General features: G+C 58.4%; 1 protein-coding gene across 1 annotated transcript in view; it reads left to right on the forward strand.

Moving 5' to 3' along the window:
• Positions 1-20,952, forward strand: part of blk (BLK proto-oncogene, Src family tyrosine kinase) — a 195,283-nt gene that overhangs the window by 55,876 nt on the left and 118,455 nt on the right. Inside the window, exon 2 of the mRNA XM_072499052.1 lies at positions 3,945-4,042. Coding sequence (XP_072355153.1) covers positions 3,950-4,042 — 93 coding nt within the window. The 5' untranslated portion in view covers positions 3,945-3,949. The remainder of the gene's footprint in view (positions 1-3,944; positions 4,043-20,952) is intronic.

Genomic DNA, 20,952 nt, shown 5'->3' on the forward strand with positions numbered 1-20,952 from the left:
TGTTTTTGCACAATAGGTAGAAACATACAAAAACCTAATTTATAAAAGTATTTTCTATTTCTTACATGTATACGTTTGTTGTAATTAAGTTCTCTTATTAATAGACGTACTTAAGTCTTGCCTTCTTGTCAATTTTAATGGGAGGAGTGATGCTGTTCCTTTGGTTCAATTGGTTATGAGAAGAGTGTTGCTGGAAAGCTGGATTCTCAAATTGGATACACACAGGCTCTCTCCCTCTCAGACACACACACACTCACACATACACTCACTTCTCTCTCTCTCGCGCTCACTTACTCACACACACATACTCACCTCTCTCTCTCACACACACACTCACCTCTATCACTCATACACACACATTCACTTCTCTGTCTCGCTTACACACACTCACCTCTCTCTCAATCACTCACTCACCTCTCTTTCTCACACACACACACATACTCACTTCTCTCTCTCACACACACACACACTCATTTCTCGCTCTCTCCCACACACTCACCTCTCTTTGTCTCTCTAATATACACAAACACTCACCTCTATCTCTCATACACACACACTCTCCTCTCTCTCACACACACCTCTCTCGCACACAGACATTCTTTGTCTCACACATCCATACACACAGCTCTCTCTCACACACACATACAGACTCACCTATCTCTATCTCACATGCACAGATAAATGCATGCAGCCAAACCCTCAACCCTCACTCTCACATGCCGTTGACCCTCGTTTGCTCTACACCCCAATCCTCACCCCTTTTTCCCCCTTGCCATGCCATCACTCCCACGCCGAGGTCCACTTCCCCACTGACATATGGACGATAAGGGAATAGTGTAGATGGGCTTTAAAGTGGTTTCACAGGTCGGCGCAACATCGAGGGCCGAAGGCCTGGTCTGCGCTGTAATGTTCTATGTTCCTGTTCCGAGACCCTCTTCCCCCACTCCCTCTTGGAGTCCTGCTTTCCCCACTCCATGGCCCACTTCACTGACTTCTGCCTGATGAACACTTCCTCTCCCAATATACTGTCCTCTCTCCCCATTGCTCTGCTGTCTGTGTTCGCCTTGATCTGGGAGTTACATGCTGTTTCCAGAATTCTAGATTCTGAAGAAGCCTGTCTCTGATTGGACAATCTACTTCATAGCGTTCAAACTTTTTTATATAGAACTTACAGTGCAGAAGGAGGCCATTCGGCCCATCGAGTCTGCACCGGCTCTTGGAAAGAGCACCCTACCAAGGTCCACACCTCCACCCTATCCCCATAACCCAGCAATCCCACCCAACACTAAGGGCAATTTTGGACACGAAGGGCAATTTAGCATGGCCAATCCACCTAACCTGCACATCTTTGGACTGTGGGAGGAAACCGGAGCACCCGGAGTAAACCCACGCAGACACGGGGAGGATGTGCAGACTCCGCACAGACAGTGACCCAAGCCGGGAATCGAACCTGGGACCCTGGAGCTGTGAAGCAATTGTGCTATCCACAAGGCTACCGTGCTGCCGTGTAGGTGGTCGCAGAACCTAGTTTGGAAAACCATGGTCTAAATGACCAAATAGCTACTGTTAAAGTTCATGTTTATTTATTATATTTTTTAAATTTCTCCAATTAAGTGGCAATTTAGCTTGTCCAATCCACCTACCCTGCACATCTTTTGGGTTGTGAGCGTGAGACCCACGCAGACATGGGGAGAATGTGCAAACTCCACTAGGACAGTGACCCGGGGGCCGGGATCAAACTTGGGTCTGGGATTGAACCTGGGTCCTCAGCGCCGTGAGGCAACAGTGCTAACCACTGTGTCACCATGTCGCCCACGTTCATTGTTGCTCTTTTTAGCCTTAGTTTATTAGCTCTGATTATGTCACCTTTGCTCACGAGTCGCCAGGTATCTTTCTGATACCGCCACGTGGTTCAAGCTCAAGTTATGATTAATAAGTCAGCACACCGCTTAGTAAGATTGAAATCAACGGTCATTTATTATATACAACAAGTAATGTTTACACAATAATCCTACTATCTATATAGAAACCTATCACTACTGGCCAATACTTAACTTTAGGAAGAGCCCACCAGGTCAGGGAAACGAATGGCTTATCGAATTGGATCTGGCCCGCGAGATTCAAAAGGCTGATACAGGTCGATGGCTAGGAGTCTTTATCGGATAGCGATCGCTGGATTCAAACTTACAGTTGCTGGTTGATGTTCTTGCGAAGGTCTCGAGCAGGCGAAGAAGGGAGAGAGAGAGAGATCTGAACTTGGCCCCTCACTTTATAGGGCCCAGGGGCTTCCCGCCTCCCGGGGCGGCCCTTGACCCTGAGTCCCAAGTGATTGGACTTGTTCCCAATCACTGGGTTTGATACGTCCAATTGCGAGGCGATTCCCCGATCGGGGGGTGGTCATTCACCTGCCTTTGTTTCGGCCACTGCAGGCGCCGACAGGTCTGGCCCGGTATTCAATTGCTAATATGTTGCAATTGTTCCCGGGGATAGCCGATTAAACTGCAGATGTCTGGGTTGATGGGCTGCTAATAGTCCTGAGTATAACTGCAGATGTCTGGGTTGATGGGCTGTTAATAGTCCTGAGTATCGATCTGGGCCGACTTCCCCAGAGCCGAATATGATATTCTGCCTTCAGCTGTCCGTTTGTGTCCTGTTGCCTGCTTTTCCCATCAGCCTTTTCGGTTAGCCATTTTAAATCGGGTTTTGGCCAGATTAATAGGGAAGCAGCCATTTTACGTGGCTACATCCTGCACTCATAATTGCCATTCGAGTGAAGGCCTTTTGGATGCTCGTTTCGGAGAGACTTCTAAACCAGTTGCAAAACCGATCTTTACATGAGGGGAGAAAATTGGTTTAAAAGAAATTGAGATAATGCTGATGTTATGTACCACTAAAAAAACACATACTAAGTGTCAGTATGTCACAGACCAGGGACGTCATTCTCCGACACCCCGCCGGGTCGGAGAATGGCCATTGGCCGCCGTGAATCCCGCCCCCGCCCCCGCCGAAGTCTCCGGTACCGGAGATTGGGCGGGGGCGGGAATCGGGCCGCGCCGGTTGGCGGGACCCCCCTCTCAAATCTCCGGCCCGAATGGGCCGAAGTCCCGCCCAGAAATTGCCTGTCCCGCCGGCGTAAATTAAACCTGGTATTTACCGGCGGGACCAGGCGGCGTGGGCGGGCTCCGGGGTCCTGGGGGGGGCGCGGGGCGATCTGACCCCGGGCGGTGCCCCCACGGTGGCCTGGCCCGCGATCGGGGCCCACCGATCCGCGGGCGGGCCTGTGCCGTGGGGGCACTCTTTCCCTTCCTCCTCCGCCACGGTCTCCACCATGGCGGAGGAGGAAGTGACTCTCCCCACTGCGCATGCGCGGGAAACTGTCGGCGGCCGCTGACGCTCCCGCGCATGCGCCGCATTTCCGCGCCAGCTGGCGGGGCAACAAACGCCATTTCCGCTAGCTGGCGGGGCAACAAACGCCATTTCCGCCAGCTGGCGGGGCGGAAATCCCTCCGGCGCCGGCCTAGCCCCTCAATGTTGGGGCTCGGCCCCCAAAGATGCGGAGCATTCCGCACCTTTGGGCCGGCGCGATGCCCGTCTGATTGGCGCCGTTTTTGGCGCCAGTCGGCGGACATCGCGCCGTTGGGGGAGAATTTCGCCCCAGAAGTTAGTTAGCACACATACATTGCCTGACCACAACTCAAGCTGCTCAGCATGTAAGGCCACTGACCTGGTTTAATTCAGTTGTCTACTGAATTCAGGGTATCCATTTGATGATTGTTCAAGTTTATGTGTTGGCAAAAGAAATGTTGCCGATGGTGTATTCACAGAAATGTGACCTTTGAAGTTAATTGAAACTAGCTGACCCATGGTTAGAGGCACAATGATGAGGTTTATCTGCCAGAAGTTCATTAAAGAATCAATTAGTTTCTGGGTGTTTTTTTTTTCAGAAAGGATGGGCTGTGCCACTAGCAGTGTAAAGAGAAAACATGGCTTTCCCCACCAGGGCAAGGCTAATCAGCTGCACTGTGAAACCATGTCACAGCACGTGAGTACAATCACAACAATACTTTACTTCATCCTTTAAGGTGAGTGTTTAAACAGTAACAGAAAACACTGTTAATGCACAGCGAGTCAGACAGCATCTGAAAAGAAAATCAGTTATGCTGTGCTGATGAAAGGGTTTCTCAAGCTCAAAACTGGTCTGTCGTTCCCTTTCAGATCGACCCACTGCATTGCTGGCATTTCCTGTTTCCTTTTCCCATTTTGATGTTCGCAATCTTTTTTTCCCAACTTTTTATCCTTACCACTTTAAATTAGCCATGCAACCCAGTGAATCACGTGATGATGACAATCTGTAGGTATTGATAAGGTGACAGGACATATTGATAGAAAATAATTAGCAATGCATATGCAATCTTGGGCTTCATAAACAGAGGCAATGAGTAGAAAATAGAGAAGTTATGTGGAATCTTTATAAATCTCTGGTTAGGTAACAACTAGAGTATTACATCCAGTTTTGGTTGCCACTATTTCGAAAGTATGTCAGTCCTTGGGATGGTGCAGAGAGGATTTACCAGAATAGTTTCAGGAATGAAGGAATGAGGAATTTTAACTAGAAAGGTAAGTTGGAGAAGTTTTCCTTCGAGCAAAGGAGACTGATGGGACATTTGATGGAGGTGTACAAGATTCTGGCAATTGAGATGAAGAAGATAAAGAAGCGCTCTCCCCATCAACTGATGGTGCAAGACCTGGGAAACACAGATTTGAGGCTTTGTGCAAGAGATGCAGGGCGGCTGTGCGGAGAACTTTTTTATGCAACGAGTTATTATGATCTGGAACTCATTGCCTGTGTGGGTGGTGAAAGCAGATGAATGGTTTCAAAAGGAACTTGGATGTGCAGTTGAGTGAATAACTTACAGGGCTATGGAGATAGAGGTCTGATTGAATCTCTGAAAAGAGAACTGGTTTGGGCTCTTGATGGGCTGAATGGCCTCCTTCTATGCTGTAATGCCTCTCTGACCCTCTGAATCTAATTCTTGGATTTTTGAGTGGGCTTGGGAAAATCCAACCTGTGCAATTTTGCACCTTCTGAACTGCACACTCACGACCCATGTGAAATTTTAACTGGGAATTTTGTCTTTTCGTACAGTGCATTCAGGATCTCAGTGCATTTTGCTCACTTCCCTCATAACCTCACACATCCGCAAGCCACCCTATCCCATGCCACCTCAGATCGCTCACGCCGCCCCATGGCACCTCAGACCCCAAAGCATCTCATTGCACCTCTATGCACCATGGAGTCACTCCGCAGTTACTCACCCAGTATCCACCATGTACAGCCTCATGGGGCCATGCAGTAGCAATGGAAATTATTTTGAACTAATTGGAAACAAGTGAAACCTCTTACAATCTAATAAAACCCTGAATTCAAACACACTAGCATTGATACTAGAAAAAATGATTCCATTGTTTGTAAGCAAGAAACCATATCAAAAGCATATTGTGTTATTGCAGTGTCTTAAAACTGTCAATCATGTTTAGATCAATAGGCCACATGTTGAGCTGAAACCAATTAATTGTTTCTGAATCCCAGCAAACTTTCATAATGGCTACAGCTATCATAACAAAAGCTTCCAGATATATTTCTTAAAACTGGAAGAACAGGTGGTGTCCCATTTCTATTTCAAAACATTTCAGAGTGCCTGTCAATCGATGGAAGGAAGCCGGGCCTGAGATCGGCGCAAAAATCGGCGCAAATCCCACTTGCGTCACGTCATAAAAATGGGCCGATAGTCTGCGGCCCGAAATGGGCTAGCAGCGACGTAACGGGATCCGCGCTTGCGCAGTGGTTCACGCCGTGCAGCGTCATACGCGCTGCACGGCGTGACGGCTCACAAGGCCGCGCTGCTCCCCCCCACCCGACAGGAACAGCCGACGTAACACCCGACTTGATGGCTGGCCGTCGCTCAGCCCCGAGGTTCGAGTCACGCGATGTGGAGGCGCTCCTGGACGCGGTGGAGCAGAGGAGGGACGCCATGTATCCCGGGCACGGCCGCAGAGTTGCCCCACGCCACAGCCGGCGTCTGTGGAGGGAGGTGGCAGAGGCCGTCACCGCTGTGGCCCTAACACCACGGACAGGCACCCAGTGCCACAAGAAGGTGAACGACCTCGTCAGAGCAGGCAGGGTGAGCATCCCCCATATCCCCCCCCTCCTCCATATCCCCCCTCCCCATATCCCCCCCTCCCCATATCCCCCCTCCCCCATATCCCCCCTCCCCCATATCCCCCCTCCCCATATCCCCCCTCCCCCATATCCCCCCTCCCCCATATCCCCCCTCCCCCATATCCCCCCTCCCCCATATCCCCCCCATATACCCCCCATATCCCCCCCCCCATATCCCCCCCCTCCCCCATATCCCCCCTCCCCCATATCCCCCTCCCCCATATCCCCCCTCCCCCATATCCCCCCTCCCCATATCCCCCCTCCCCATATCCCCCCTCCCCATATCCCCCTCCCCCATATCCCCCCTCCCCCATATCCCCCCTCCCCCATATCCCCCCTCCCCCATATCCCCCCTCCCCCATACCCCCATATACCCCCCATATCCCCCCTCCCCCATATCCCCCCTCCCCCATATCCCCCCTCCCCCATATCCCCCCTCCCCCATATCCCCCCTCCCCCATATCCCCCCTCCCCATATCCCCCCTCCCCCATATCCCCCCCTCCCCCATATCCCCCCCTCCCCCATATCCCCCCTCCCCCATATCCCCCCTCCCCCATATCCCCCCTCCCCCATATCCCCCCTCCCCCATATCCCCCCTCCCCATATCCCCCCCTCCCCCATATCCCCCCTCCCCCATATCCCCCCCTCCCCCATATCCCCCCTCCCCCATATCCCCCTCCCCCATATACCCCCTCCCCCATATCCCCAAGTGAATCCAGCCCTAACCTTAACCTCTGCAATGCACGCGCAACCGATGGCGTGCATTCATATACCAGCCTAACACTGTTGCCTTTTACCCCTGCCACCACCCCCCCCCCCACAGGAGAAGCGCGCACACAACAATAGGGAGCATGTGAGGACTGGAGGAGGGCCCGCTGATGAGAGGCCACTGACCGTACACGAGGAAAGGGCCCTGGAACTGGCTGGCGGACCTGAGGACCGGGAGGTTGCTGATGCAGAGGTCGGGGGCCCACCAGCAAGTGAGCCATCAACAGCCCGTCCCCATATCCCCCCTCCCCTATATCCCCCTCCCCCGTATCACCTGATCACTGCCTGATGTCTAACCATGCATGCTTCATTGTGTATCGCAGGACCAAACGTCCAGGCACCCATCCCCGCAGATGCACACCGCCCACAGGATGCCCCTCGGAGACCACAGGAGACGGAGAGACCCGCACCCTCCAGCATGCGACGCCCGCAGGATGCCCCTCGCACACCACGGGAGACGGAGAGACCCGGACCCTCCAGCATGCGACGCCCGCAGGATGCCCCTCGCACACCACGGGAGACGGAGAGACCCGGACCCTCCAGCATGCGACGCCCGCAGGATGCCCCTCGCACACCACGGGAGATGGAGAGACCCGGACCCTCCAGCATGCGACGCCCGCAGGATGCCCCTCGGAGACCACAGGAGACGGAGAGACCCGCACCCTCCAGCATGCAACGCCCGCAGGATGCCCCTCGCACACCACGGGAGACGGAGAGACCCGGACCCTCCAGCATGCGACGCCCGCAGGATGCCCCTCGGAGACCACAGGAGACGGAGAGACCTGCACCCTCCAGCATGCGACGCCCGCAGGATGCCCCTCGCACACCACGGGAGACGGAGAGACCTGGAGCAACAGGGAGACGACACCCCCGTCACGTGCGGGAGCGACCACCCAGCGATGAGGGGGGCAGCCACAGGCCCCCGTCACATCCGAGCCAGGACAACACTACCCAGGACACCACTATCCAGGACACCCCTACCCGGGACACCACTACCCAGGACACCCCTACCCGGGACACCACTACCCAGGACACCCCTACCCGGGAAGACGAAATACCGGACAGTGACTCAGAGTGGATGGGTGGAGACGAACCCCCACCCCAAAGTGCCATGGAGTCAGAGTGGGACGAAGAGCACGACACAACGCCACTGCTGTCACCAACACCCTCCACCATCGCAGAAACACTCACCACGGTTGGGCACTTTAGTGATGAGGCGTCTGGTACACTCACTGGTGCGCACAACACAGCCGTCCCGGTACAGCAGGTGGAGGTAGGAGCAGCAGAGGGACCGGGTGGTCGGAGGGCAGCCCAGGCCAAGCGAACATCTGCCGCCCAGATGGATCCCGGGTTCCTGCAGTTACCACACCCACACATAGATCCGATGCAACCACCGACACGGAGACAAGCGAATAGGGTGACGGGTGGCTTGCGGCGGCTGCGGTCGCAGGTGGAGGAGTCCACCCGCGTCCAGGAGCTGGGAGTGGTCCCGGTCATGCGTGCCACCCAGGCTGACACCGCACGGGTGGCGTCCGCGGTGGAGGCAATGGGTGCGACGGTGTCAGACATGGGGAACGGTTTGCGAGGCCTGGGGCCTTCCGTGCAGGCGGCGTCTGTGGCCCAGGAAATGACTGCCCTCTCACAGGAGGCCATGAGCCAGTGCCAGCGCCAGATGGCAGATGCGCTCAACGCCATAGCCCAGTCTCAGCAGGCCATGGCCCAGTCTCAGCAGGCCATCGCTGAGGGCATCGGCGCCAGTGGCCATGTGCGAGCCGGCGTCGCACTGTCACAGACAGGGTTTGACAACCCCCTGGGCTCCATGGCTGCAAACCTGCAGACCCCTGTCGCTACCAGCACGGGCCTCCAGGACTGGCAGCGCCAGATGTTGGGGGCGCGTCGGATGGCCAGTCCATTCGCATCCCCCACCCATGTAGAGGCCTGGGGGCCATCGGGCACCCCGAGGGAGGAGGAGGTGGTGTGGTCCGTCCCTGCTCCCTCTGTAGGGGAGGTCCCGGTACACCGCGACACCTCGGACTCCCCCCCTTCCGTCCCAGGTGCATCGGGTGGGCAACGGGCAGGACAGGCTGGCAGCTAGCCATCCCAGTCGCCTGGGCCGCAGCCTGGCCCATCTAGGCCAGGACGCCCCAGGAAACGGCCGCCAAAGGGATCCAGTGTCAGAGGGCAGGAATCACAGGAGTCCACCTCCAGTTCTGCTGTACCGTCTGGGGAACCACGTAGACGTAGTCAAAGGGCCCGTAAGGCCAAACAATTAGACACTGAGTAAGTTGGCACGGGTGCAGGGCACAGATGAGTTTTAGGGGCTAGGGCACGTGCATGAACTCCTTTGGTTATTAAAGTCAATGTTACACCTACCGAAGCTGCCTTTGTGCTCTGTCCAAAGTGTGCGATGCGTGTCATGTACGTTGAGCGCAAGTGTGTGTGTGACGGGTGGTCTTACCTCAGCCCCAGGTGAGTCTGCCCCCTTCCCCCTGGGCCGCCATCAACATCCCCCGGGCAGAGGACGGGACCGTGCGCTGCAGTGTCACAGCCGCATGCAGGGTCACAGCCGCATGCAGGGATGGTCCGGGTGGATGGTGGTACTGTGGCCATGGGTCAGGCATAGTCCAACGATGTAGAGCCAGGAGCTCATCGGAGGCGGGTTGTCATCATCCTCCATGGCCTGCGATAGACACGCGTCCACCCGCAACTGGGTGAGCCAGGCCCGTTGTGCCGCCGGTGGATCGGCAATTGGGGGTGGGGGGTGGTGTGCATGCGGGTGGGGTGTGTGGGGTTGGGGAGGGGGGTGAGGGTGCTGGGTGGGTGGATGGGTGGGGGGTGTGGGTGGTCGGCTGTTGCCATGGTGTGCGGTCTGTGGCCATACTACCCGATTCCCACGCCCATCTAGTCAGTGAAGCGGGCGTCTATCAGTCTGTCCCGTGCCCGCTGGGCCAGCCGGTAACGGTGGACAGCCACCCGCCCGTCTGCCCTGACCATTGCCCCCATCCCCCTCATCTGGGGAGGACTGCGCCTCTTCCTGCTGCTCCTCCACTCCGCCCTCCTCTGTCTGCGGCACATCGCCCCTCTGCTGGGCTATGTTGTGCAGGACGCAGCACACCACAATGATGCGGCCGACCCTATCTGACCGATACTGGAGGGCGCCCCCAGAGAGGTCCAGGCACCTGAAACGCATCTTCAGCACGCCAAAGCACCTCTCGATCACTCCCCTTGTCGCTACATGGGCATCTTTGTAGCGGTTCTCCGCCTCATTGCGTGGCCTCCGTATAGGCGTCATCAGCCACGATCGCAATGGGTAGCCCCTGTCGCCCAGCAACCAGCCCCTCAGCCGGGGATGGCGTCCCTCGTACATGCCGGGGATGGATGACCGCGACAATACGAATGAGTCATGTACACTGCCTGGGTGACGGGCGCAGACGTGCAGGATCATCATGCGGTGGTCGCAGACCACCTGTACGTTCATCGAATAGGTCCCCTTCCTATTAGTGAACACGGCCCTGTTCTCTGCAGGTGGCCGCACCGCGACGTGCATCCCATCGATCGCGCCATGGACCATGGGGAACCCCGCAACGGCAGAGAAGCCCACGGCCCGGGCATCTTGGCTGGCCCGGTCCACGGGGAAGCGGATGTAGCGGTGCGCCATGGCATAAAGGGCATCTGTCACTGCCCAGATGCACCGATGCACCGATGTCTGCGATATGCCGGACAGGTCCCCACTCGGTGCCTGGAATGACCCCGTTGCATAAAAGTTCAGGGCCACCGTAACCTTGACGGACACGGGGAGCGGGTGTCCCCCGCCAGTGCCACGCGGTGACAGGTGTGAAGCAGGTGGCAGATGTGTGCCACGGTTTCCCGGCTCATCCGGAGTCTCCTCCTGCATTCCCGGTCCGTGAGGTCCTGGTATGACTGCCGGGGCCGGTACACACGGGGCGCCCTCGGGTGCCTCCGTTGCCGTGGGGCCGCAACGTCCTCCTCCCCCTCCTCGTCCTGTCGGTCAGGTGTCCCTCCAGCCTGGGCGGCTGCCGCCTGCCCCTCTGCGGCAGCCTGCGCCGCCTCTCTGGCACGCTCCTCCTCCTCATCCAGGGCAACATAGACATGAGCGGCTGCCACCACGGCGGTCAACATCGCTGGATGGTCTGAAAACATGACGGCCTGGTGGGGGGGGAGGGGAACGACGACATGTCATCATTGCCCATATCCCCTCCTCCACCCAGCCAGGTGGCATGGACCGCATGGGTCCAACTGTTGGAGGCTGGCACCTGGCCAGGTGGACCAACTCATTTGCCCTCCCATCACCCACCCCGGCACGGACCCCCCCCCCCCCCAACCTCCACCCCAGCACGGACCCCCCCCTACTTCCACCCCAGCACGGACCCCCCCCCCAACCTCCACCCCGGCACGGACCCCCTCCCCAACCCCCAACCTCCACCCCAGCACGGACCCCCCCCCCCAACCTCCACCCCAGCACGGACCCCCCCCCCTACTTCCACCCCAGCACGGACCCCCCCCCCCAACCTCCACCCCGGCACGGACCCCCTCCCCAACCCCCAACCTCCACCCCAGCACGGACCCCCCCCACCCCCAACCTCCACCCCAGCACGGACCCCCCCCCCAACCTCCACCCCCCAACCTCCACCCCGGCACGGACCCCCTCCCCAACCCCCAACCTCCACCCCAGCACGGACCCCCCCCAACCTCCACCCCAGCACGGACCCCCCCCCAACCTCCACCCCAGCACGGACCCGCCCCAACCCCCAACCTCCACCCCAGCACGGACCCCCCCCCCCCAACCTCCACCCCAGCACGGACCCCCCCCCCCAACCTCCACCCCAGCACGGACCCCCCCAACCTCCTCCCCGGCACGGACCCCACCCCCAACCTCCACCCCAGCACGGACCCCCCCCCAACCTCCACCCCAGCACGGACCCCCCCCAACCTCCACCCCAGCATGGACCCCCCCAACCCCCAACCTCCACCCCAGCACGGACCCCCCCCCCAACCTCCACCCCAGCACGGACCCCCCCCCCCCCCAACCTCCACCCCAGCACGGACCCCCTCCCGGCACTCCCCCGGAGCCCAGCCTACTCTAACCACCCCCCCGCCGCACACACACACACAAGCCGAGACACACCTCTCCTCACGCAATCAGTCTGCGGCAACGCCATTTCCTGCCCAGAGCCAACCCCCCAGGCCGTCACTCACCTCCTCGCTGGTCGGCGTGAGCCTGGAGCACCGGGTCACGCCGATGAAAAGGAGGTTTAATTCACGTCGACGTGAACGGTCATCACGTCGACGGGACTTCGGCCCATCCGCAAGGGAGAATATCGGCAGGCCGAAAATCGGCTGCCTTGCGCAGACCCGTGACATTCTCCGTGGCAGCGGCGCCATTAGCGCCCCGCCGACTTTTCTCCCTTCGGAGACTTCGGCGGGGGCGGGGGCGGGATTCACGGCGGCCAACGGCCATTCTCCGACCCGGCGGGGGGTCGGAGAATGACGCCCAGAGTTTTTTAAACAGCCAGAGCTGCGATCCGATTTAAATCACAATATAAAACACGCCAGCAGAGACTGACAAGACTTTTCTTTGACATTTTTAACACATTGTGGCATTTTTGACAATTGGAAAAGTACTGAAATGCATGACAACAAGAACAACATGCTGCTTAGTGTAAGGGTCAACTAATAATAATAATAATCTTTATTGTCACAAGTAGGCTTACATTAACACGGCAATGAAGTTACTGAGAAAAGCCCCGAGTCGCCACACGGCGTCTGTTCGAGTACACAGAGGGAGAGTTCAGAATGTCCAAATTACCAAACAGCACGTCTTTCGAGACTTGTGGGAGGAAACCGGAGCACCCAGAGGAAACCCTCGCAGACACGGGGAGAATATGCAGACTCCACACAGACAGTGACCCAAGCCGGGAATCGAACTTGGGACCCTGGAGCTGTGAAGCAACAGGGCTAACCACTGTGCTACCCACTTACCTTTGCAGGACAGAATCCTATGATGAATCGCTGCTTTAACAATACATCTACATTGCAATACAGCATCCAAGTGTGACATATGAAGAAGGTGTCAAAAAAATTACACTTGCCTTTCGGAATGTTCTCAAAATCTTAGCAACCTTCCCTAGTAGTTACAACCTCTCTAAGGAGATGTATTTTTAAGGCTTCCGAAACCCCACATAATCACACAAAAATGGTGTGTGGGAGAAATTACAATTTTCCAGTTGTTCTCACAGTGGGAACTCCAACCTTGGCTAGGTCCTAAGTCCTTCTCAACCTGCCAAATGGTGTGAGATTGGGAAGAGAGAGATAAATTGTTTTTCTCTGAAAAACAAAAGAGTTCACAGTGTTTTGAGCCCTGACTTTCTTTGGCGATGACAAAAAAGGCCCTACATCCATTTTGTTGACTTAATGGGCATATTTGAGCAGCATGGAAAAGGGTTCCTCGCCTTATCATTCTCCATAACAAATATACATCTCGTAGAAATAACCTGAACACTTTTTGGATAGCATCAATTTTAAACATACTTTATTGATATTTTGACTTTTATTTTGTCTCTTCTGGGGCGAAATTCTCCGTTATCGGCGGAAACTCCGCCGATCGGCGCAAAAAACGGCGCAAATCCCACTTGCGTCACGTCATAAAAATGGGCCGATAGTCTGCGGCCCGAAATGGGCTAGCAGCGACGTAACGGGATCCGCGCTTGCGCAGTGGTTCACGCCGTGCAGCGTCATACGCGCTGCACGGCTTGACGGCTCATAAGGCCGCGCAGCTCCCCCCCACCCGACCGGAACAGCCGACCGCAACACCCGACTTGATGGCTGGCCGTCGCTCAGCCCCGAGGTTCGAGTCACGCGATGTGGAGGCGCTCCTGGATGCGGTGGAGCAGAGGAGGGACGCCCTGTATCCCGGGCACGGCCGCAGAGTTGCCCCACGCCACAGCCGGCGTCTGTGGAGGGAGGTGGCAGAGGCCGTCACCGCTGTGGCCCTAACACCACGGACAGGCACCCAGTGCCACAAGAAGGTGAACGACCTCGTCAGAGCAGGCAGGGTGAGCGTCCCCCATATCCCCCATATCCCCTCTCTCCCAAATCCCCCCCTCCCCCATATCCCCCCTCCCCCATATCCCCTCCTCCCCATATCCCCCATATCCCCCATATCCCCCCTCCCCCATATGCCCCCTCCCCCATATCCCCCCCTCCCCCATATCCCCCCTCCCCCATATCCCCCATATCCCCCCTCCCCCATATCCCCCCTCCCCCATATCCCCCCTCCCCCATATCCCCCATATTCCCCCCTCCCCCATATCCCCCTCCCCCATATCCCCCATATCCCCCCTCCCCCATATTCCCCATATCCCCCCTCCCCCATATCCCCCCTCCCACATATCCCCCCTCCCCCATATCCCCCATATCCCCCCTCCCCCATATCCCCCATATCCCCCCTCCCCCATATCCCCCATATTCCCCCCTCCCCCATATCCCCCCTCCCCCATATCCCCCATATTCCCCCCTCCCCCATATCCCCCCTCCCCCATATCCCCCCTCCACCATATCCCCCATATTCCCCCCTCCCCCATATCCCCCATATCCCCCCTCCCCCATATCCCCCATATCCCCCCTCCCCCATATCCCCCCTCCCCCATATCCCCCATATCCCCCATATCCCCAAGTGAATCCAGCCCTAACCTTAACCTCTGCAATGCACGCGCAACCGATGGCGTGCATTCATATACCTGCCTAACACTGTTGCCTTTTACCCCTGCCACCCCCCCCCCACCCCCCAGGAGAAGCGCGCACACAACAATAGGGAGCATGTGAGGACTGGAGGAGGGCCCGCTGATGAGAGGCCACTGACCGTACACGAGGAAAGGGCCCTGGAACTGGCTGGCGGACCTGAGGACCGGGAGGTTGCTGATGCAGAGGTCGGGGCCCCACGAGCAAGTGAGCCACCAACAGCCCGTCCCCATATCCCCCCTCCCCTATATCCCCCTCTCCCGTATCACCTGATCACTGCCTGATGTCTAACCATGCATGCTTCATTGTGTATCGCAGGACCAAACGTCCAGGCACCCATCCCCGCAGATGCAGACCGCCCGCAGGATGCCCCTCGGAGACCACGGGAGACGGAGAGACCCGCACCCTCCAGCATGCGACGCCCGCAGGATGCCCCTCGGAGACCACGGGAGACGGAGAGACCCGAACCCTCCAGCATGCGACGCCCGCAGGATGCCCCTCGGAGACCACGGGAGACGGAGAGACCCGAACCCTCCAGCATGCGACGCCCGCAGGATGCCCCTCGGAGACCACGGGAGACGGAGAGACCCGAACCCTCCAGCATGCGACGCCCGCAGGATGCCCCTCGGAGACCACGGGAGACGGAGAGACCCGAACCCTCCAGCATGCGACGCCCGCAGGATGCCCCTCGTAGACCACGGGAGACGGAGAGACCCGAACCCTCCAGCATGCGACGCCCGCAGGATGCCCCTCGGAGACCACGGGAGACGGAGAGACCTGGAGCAACAGGGAGACGACACCCCCGTCACGTGCGGGAGCGACCACCCAGCGATGAGGGGGGCAGCCACAGGCCCCCGTCACATCCGAGCCAGGACACCACTACCCAGGACACCACTATCCAGGACACCCCTACCCGGGACACCACTACCCAGGACACCCCTACCCGGGACACCACTACCCGGGACAGCACTACCCGGGACAGCACTACCCGGGACAGCACTACCCGGGACAGCACTACCCGGGAAGACGAAATACCGGACAGTGACTCAGAGTGGATGGGTGGAGACGAACCCCCACCCCAAAGTGCCATGGACTCAGAGTGGGACGAAGAGCACGACACAACGCCACTGCTGTCACCAACACCCTCCACCATCGCAGAAACACTCACCACGGTTGGGCACTTTAGTGATGAGGCGTCTGGTACACTCACTGGTGCGCACAACACAGCCGTCCCGGTACAGCAGGTGGAGGTAGGAGCAGCAGAGGGACCGGGCGGTCGGAGGGCAGCCCAGGCCAAGCGAACATCTGCCGCCCAGATGGATCCCGGGTTCCTGCAGTTACCACACCCACACATAGATCCGATGCAACCACCGACACGGAGACGAGCGAATAGGGTGACGGGTGGCTTGCGGCGGCTGCGGTCGCAGGTGGAGGAGTCCACCCGCGTCCAGGAGCTGGGAGTGGTCCCGGTCATGCGTGCCACCCAGGCTGACACCGCACGGGTGGCGTCCGCGGTGGAGGCAATGGATGCGACGGTGTCAGACATGGGGAACGGTTTGCGAGGCCTGGGGCCTTCCGTGCAGGCGGCGTCTGTGGCCCAGGAAATGGCTGCCCTCTCACAGGAGGCCATGAGCCAGTGCCAGCGCCAGATGGCAGAGGCGCTCAACGCCATAGCCCAGTCTCAGCACGCCATAGCCCAGTCTCAGCAGGCCATGGCCCAGTCTCAGCAGGCCATGGCCCAGTCTCAGCAGGCCATAGCCCAGTCTCTGCAGGCCATGGCCCAATCTCTGCAGGCCATGGCCCAGTCTCAGCAGGCCATCACTGAGGGCATCGGCGCCAGTGCCCATGTGCGAGCTGGCGTCGCACTGTCGCAGACAGGGTTCACAACCCCCTGGGCTCCATGGCTGCAAACCTGCAGACCCCTGTCGATACCAGCACAGGCCTCCAGGACTGGCAGCGCCAGATGTCGGGGGCGTGTCGGATGGCCAGTCCGTTCGCATCCCCCACCCATGTAGAGGCCTGGGGGCCATCGGGCACCCCGAGGGAGGAGGAGGTGGTGTGGTCCGTCCCGGCTCCCTCTGTAGGGGAGGTCCCGGTACACCGCGACACCTCGGACTCCCCCCCCTTCCGTCCCAGGTGCATCGGGTGGGCAACGGGCAGGACAGGCTGGCAGCTCGCCATCCCAGTCGCCCGGGCCGCAGCCTGGCCCATCTAGGCCAGGACGCCCCAGGAAACGGCCGCCAAAGGGATCCAGTGTCAGAGGGCAGGAATCACAGGAGTCCACCTCCAGTTCTGCTGTACCGTCTGGGGAACCACGTAGACGTAGTCAAAGGGCCCGTAAGGCCAAACAATTAGACACTGAGTAAGTTGGCACGGGTGCAGGGCACAGATGAGTTTTAGGCGCTAGGGCACGTGCATGAACTCCTTTGGTTATTAAAGTCAATGTTACACCTACCGAAGCTGCCTTTGTGCTCTGTCCAAAGTGTGCGGGGGTGTCATGTACGTTGAGCGCAAGTGTGTGTGTGAGGGGTGGTCTTACCTCAGCCCCAGGTGAGTCTGCCCCCTTCCCCCTGGGCCGCCATCAACATCCCCCGGGCAGAGGACGGGACCGTGCGCTGCAGTGTCACAGCCGCATGCAGGGATGGTCCGGGTGGATGGTGGTACTGTGGCCATGGGTCAGACATAGTCCAACGATGTAGAGCCAGGAGCTCATCGGAGGCGGGTTGTCATCATTCTCCATGGCCTGCGATAGACACGCGTCCACCCGCAACTGGGTGAGCCCGGCCCGTTGTGCCGCCGGTGGATCGGCAATTGGGAGTGGGGGGGTGGTGTGCATGCGGGTGGGGTGTGTGGGGTTGGGGAGGGGGGTGAGGGTGCTGGGTGGGTGGATGGGTGGGGGGTGTGGGTGGTCGGCTGTTGTCATGGTGTGCGGTCTGTGGCCATACTACCCGATTCCCACGCCCATCTAGTCAGTGAAGCGGGCGTCTATCAGTCTGTCCCGTGCCCGCTGGGCCAGCCGGTAACGGTGGACAGCCACCCGTCTGTGTCTACCCCGTCTGCCCTGACCATTGCCCCCATCCCCCTCATCTGGGGAGGACTGGGCCTCTTCCTGCTGCTCCTCCACTCCGCCCTCCTCTGCCTGCGGCACATCGCCCCTCTGCTGGGCTATGTTGTGCAGGACGCAGCACACCACAATGATGCGGCCGACCCTATCTGACCGATACTGGAGGGCGCCCCCAGAGAGGTCCAGGCACCTGAAACGCATCTTCAGCACGCCAAAGCACCTCTCGATCACTCCCCTTGTCGCTACATGGGCATCATTGTAGCGGTTCTCCGCCTCATTGCGTGGCCTCCGTATAGGCGTCATCAGCCACGATCGCAATGGGTAGCCCCTGTCGCCCAGCAACCAGCCCCTCAGCCGGGGATGGCGTCCCTCGTACATGCCGGGGATGGATGACCGCGACAACACGAATGAGTCGTGTACACTGCCTGGGTGACGGGCGCAGACGTGCAGGATCATCATGCGGTGGTCGCAGACCACCTGTACGTTCATCGAATAGGTCCCCTTCCTATTAGTGAACACGGCCCTGTTATCTGCAGGTGGCCGCACGGCGACGTGCATCCCATCGATCGCGCCCTGGACCATGGGGAACCCGGCAACGGCAGAGAAGCCCACGGCCCGGGCATCTTGGCTGGCCCGGTCCACGGGGAAGCGGATGTAGCGGTGCGCCATGGCATAAAGGGCATCTGTCACTGCCCGGATGCACCGATGCACCGATGTCTGCGATATGCCGGACAGGTCCCCACTCGGTGCCTGGAATGACCCCGTTGCATAAAAGTTCAGGGCCACCGTAACCTTGACGGACACGGGTAGAGGGTGTCCCCCGCCAGTGCCACGCGGTGACAGGTGTGCCAGCAGGTGGCAGATGTGTGCCACGGTTTCCCGGCTCATCCGGAGTCTCCTCCTGCATTCCCGGTCCGTGAGGTCCTGGTATGACTGCTGGGGCCGGTACACACGGGGCGCCCTCGGGTGCCTCCGTTGCCGTGGGGCCTCGACGTCCTCCTCCCCCTCCTCGTGCTGTCGGTCAGGTGTCCCTCCAGCCTGGGCGGCTGCCGCCTGCCCCTCTGCGGCAGCCTGCGCCGCCTCTCTGGCACGCTCCTCCTCCTCCTCCTCCTCCTCCTCCTCATCCAGGGCAACATAGACATGAGCGGCTGCCACCACGGCGGCCAACATCGCTGGATGGTCTGAAAACATGACGGCCTGGTGGGGGGGAGGGGAACGACGACATGTCATCATTGCCCATATCCCCTCCTCCCCCCAGCCAGGTGGCATGGACCGCATGGGTCCAACTGTTGGAGGCTGGCACCTGGCCAGGTGGACCAACTCATTTGCCCTCCCATCACCCACCCCGGCACGGACCCCCCCCCAACCTCCACCCCGGCACGGCCCCCCTCCCCAACCCCCAACCTCCACCCCGGCACGGACCCCCTCCCCAACCCCCAACCTCCACCCCGGCACGGACCCCCCCCCAACCTCCACCCCAGCACGGACCCCCCCCCAACCTCCACCCCGGCACGGACCCCCTCCCCAACCCCCAACCTCCACCCCAGCACGGACCCCCCCCAACCTCCACCCCGGCACGGACCCCCTCCACAACCCCCAACCTCCACCCCGGCACGGACCCCCTCCCGGCACTCCCCCGGAGCCCAGCCTACTCTAACCACCCCCCCCCCCCCCGCCCCCGCCGCACACACACACAAGCCGAGACACACCTCTCCTCAGGCAATCAGTCTGCGGCCACGCCATTTCATGCCCAGAGCCAACCCCCCAGGCCGTCACTCACCTCCTCGCTGGTCGGCGTGAGCCTGGAGCACCGGGTCACGCCGATGAAAAGGAGGTTTGATTCACGTCGACGTGAACGGTCATCACGTCGACGGGACTTCGGCCCATCCGGAAGGGAGAATATCGGCAGGCCGAAAATTGGCTGCCTTGCGCAGACCCGTGACATTCTCCGCGGCAGCGGCGCCATTAACGCCCCGCCGACTTTTCTCCCTTCGGAGACTTCGGCGGGGGCGGGGGCGGGATTCACGGCGGCCAACGGCCATTCTCCGACCCGGCGGGGGGTCGGAGAATGACGCCCCTGACTTGCATAAACTGTCACTTTAAAATGTCAACCATGGCTCCATGGCATTCTTATCTTTGAGTCCGAAGGTTGTAAGTTTAAGTGGCATTCTGTGTAATTTAAATACACAATCCAGGCTGGCACCTCAGTGTAGTAGCAACCCAAAACTGCTTTCTCTGTTAAAATATCCCACGGAACATTTTGAAAAAGAGCACAGCAGTTCCCACCAGTATTCTGCCCAAATCTATTATTCAACCAACAAAAGTAAAACAGGTTACCTGGTCATTATCCCAGTGCTGTTTGTGAAATCTTGCTGTGCAAATATTTCCTACAATAGTAAGTGCATTTTGAAAAATACTTCAGTATCTGTAAAATGTTTCAGTATATCCTGAGCTTGCGAAAAGCACTAAGAAAATGCAAGTTATTTTTCTTTCTTCGTGCTAAATTATTTTTGACCATCAATATTTCAGCACTAGATACAAGGGGCCGGATTCTCCGCTGGCGGGATTCTCCGTTTTGCCGGCAGCCCCTTGACCAGCCGGTGTCACGGAGCATCCCGCCGGCGGGGTGAAACAGAAATGTGGCGCAGTGGGACGGAGAATCCAGCCCAAGACCTCAACTATGAAAACTACCTCAAGATTATTTTGGGTTTCCATTTGTATTTGAAATACCAATTTTTGACATTTCAGTCACTTGAATGGATCATCCATTCGGCGGCACGATAGCACAGTGGTTAGCACTGTTGCTTCACAGCTCCAGGGACCTGGGTTCGATTCCCAGCTTGGGTCACTGTCTGTGTGGAGTCTGCACATTCTCCCTGTGTCTTTGTGGGTTTCCTCCGGGTGCTCCGGTTTCCTCCCACAAGTCCCGAAAGACGTACTTGTTAGGTAATTTGGACATTCACAATTCTCCCTCTGTGTACCCGAACAGGCGCCGGAATGTGGCGACTAGGGGATTTCCATGGTAACTTTATTGCAGTGTTTATGTTAGCCTATTTGTGACAATAAAGATTATTATCCATGTTCATTTAACTGTAAAATAATTTTACTGAGGAACTGCCTCCAAAAAAACTATTTACATCT

The sequence above is a fragment of the Scyliorhinus torazame genome, chromosome 4 (assembly GCF_047496885.1).
Source record: "Scyliorhinus torazame isolate Kashiwa2021f chromosome 4, sScyTor2.1, whole genome shotgun sequence".
Taxonomy (NCBI): domain Eukaryota; kingdom Metazoa; phylum Chordata; class Chondrichthyes; order Carcharhiniformes; family Scyliorhinidae; genus Scyliorhinus; species Scyliorhinus torazame.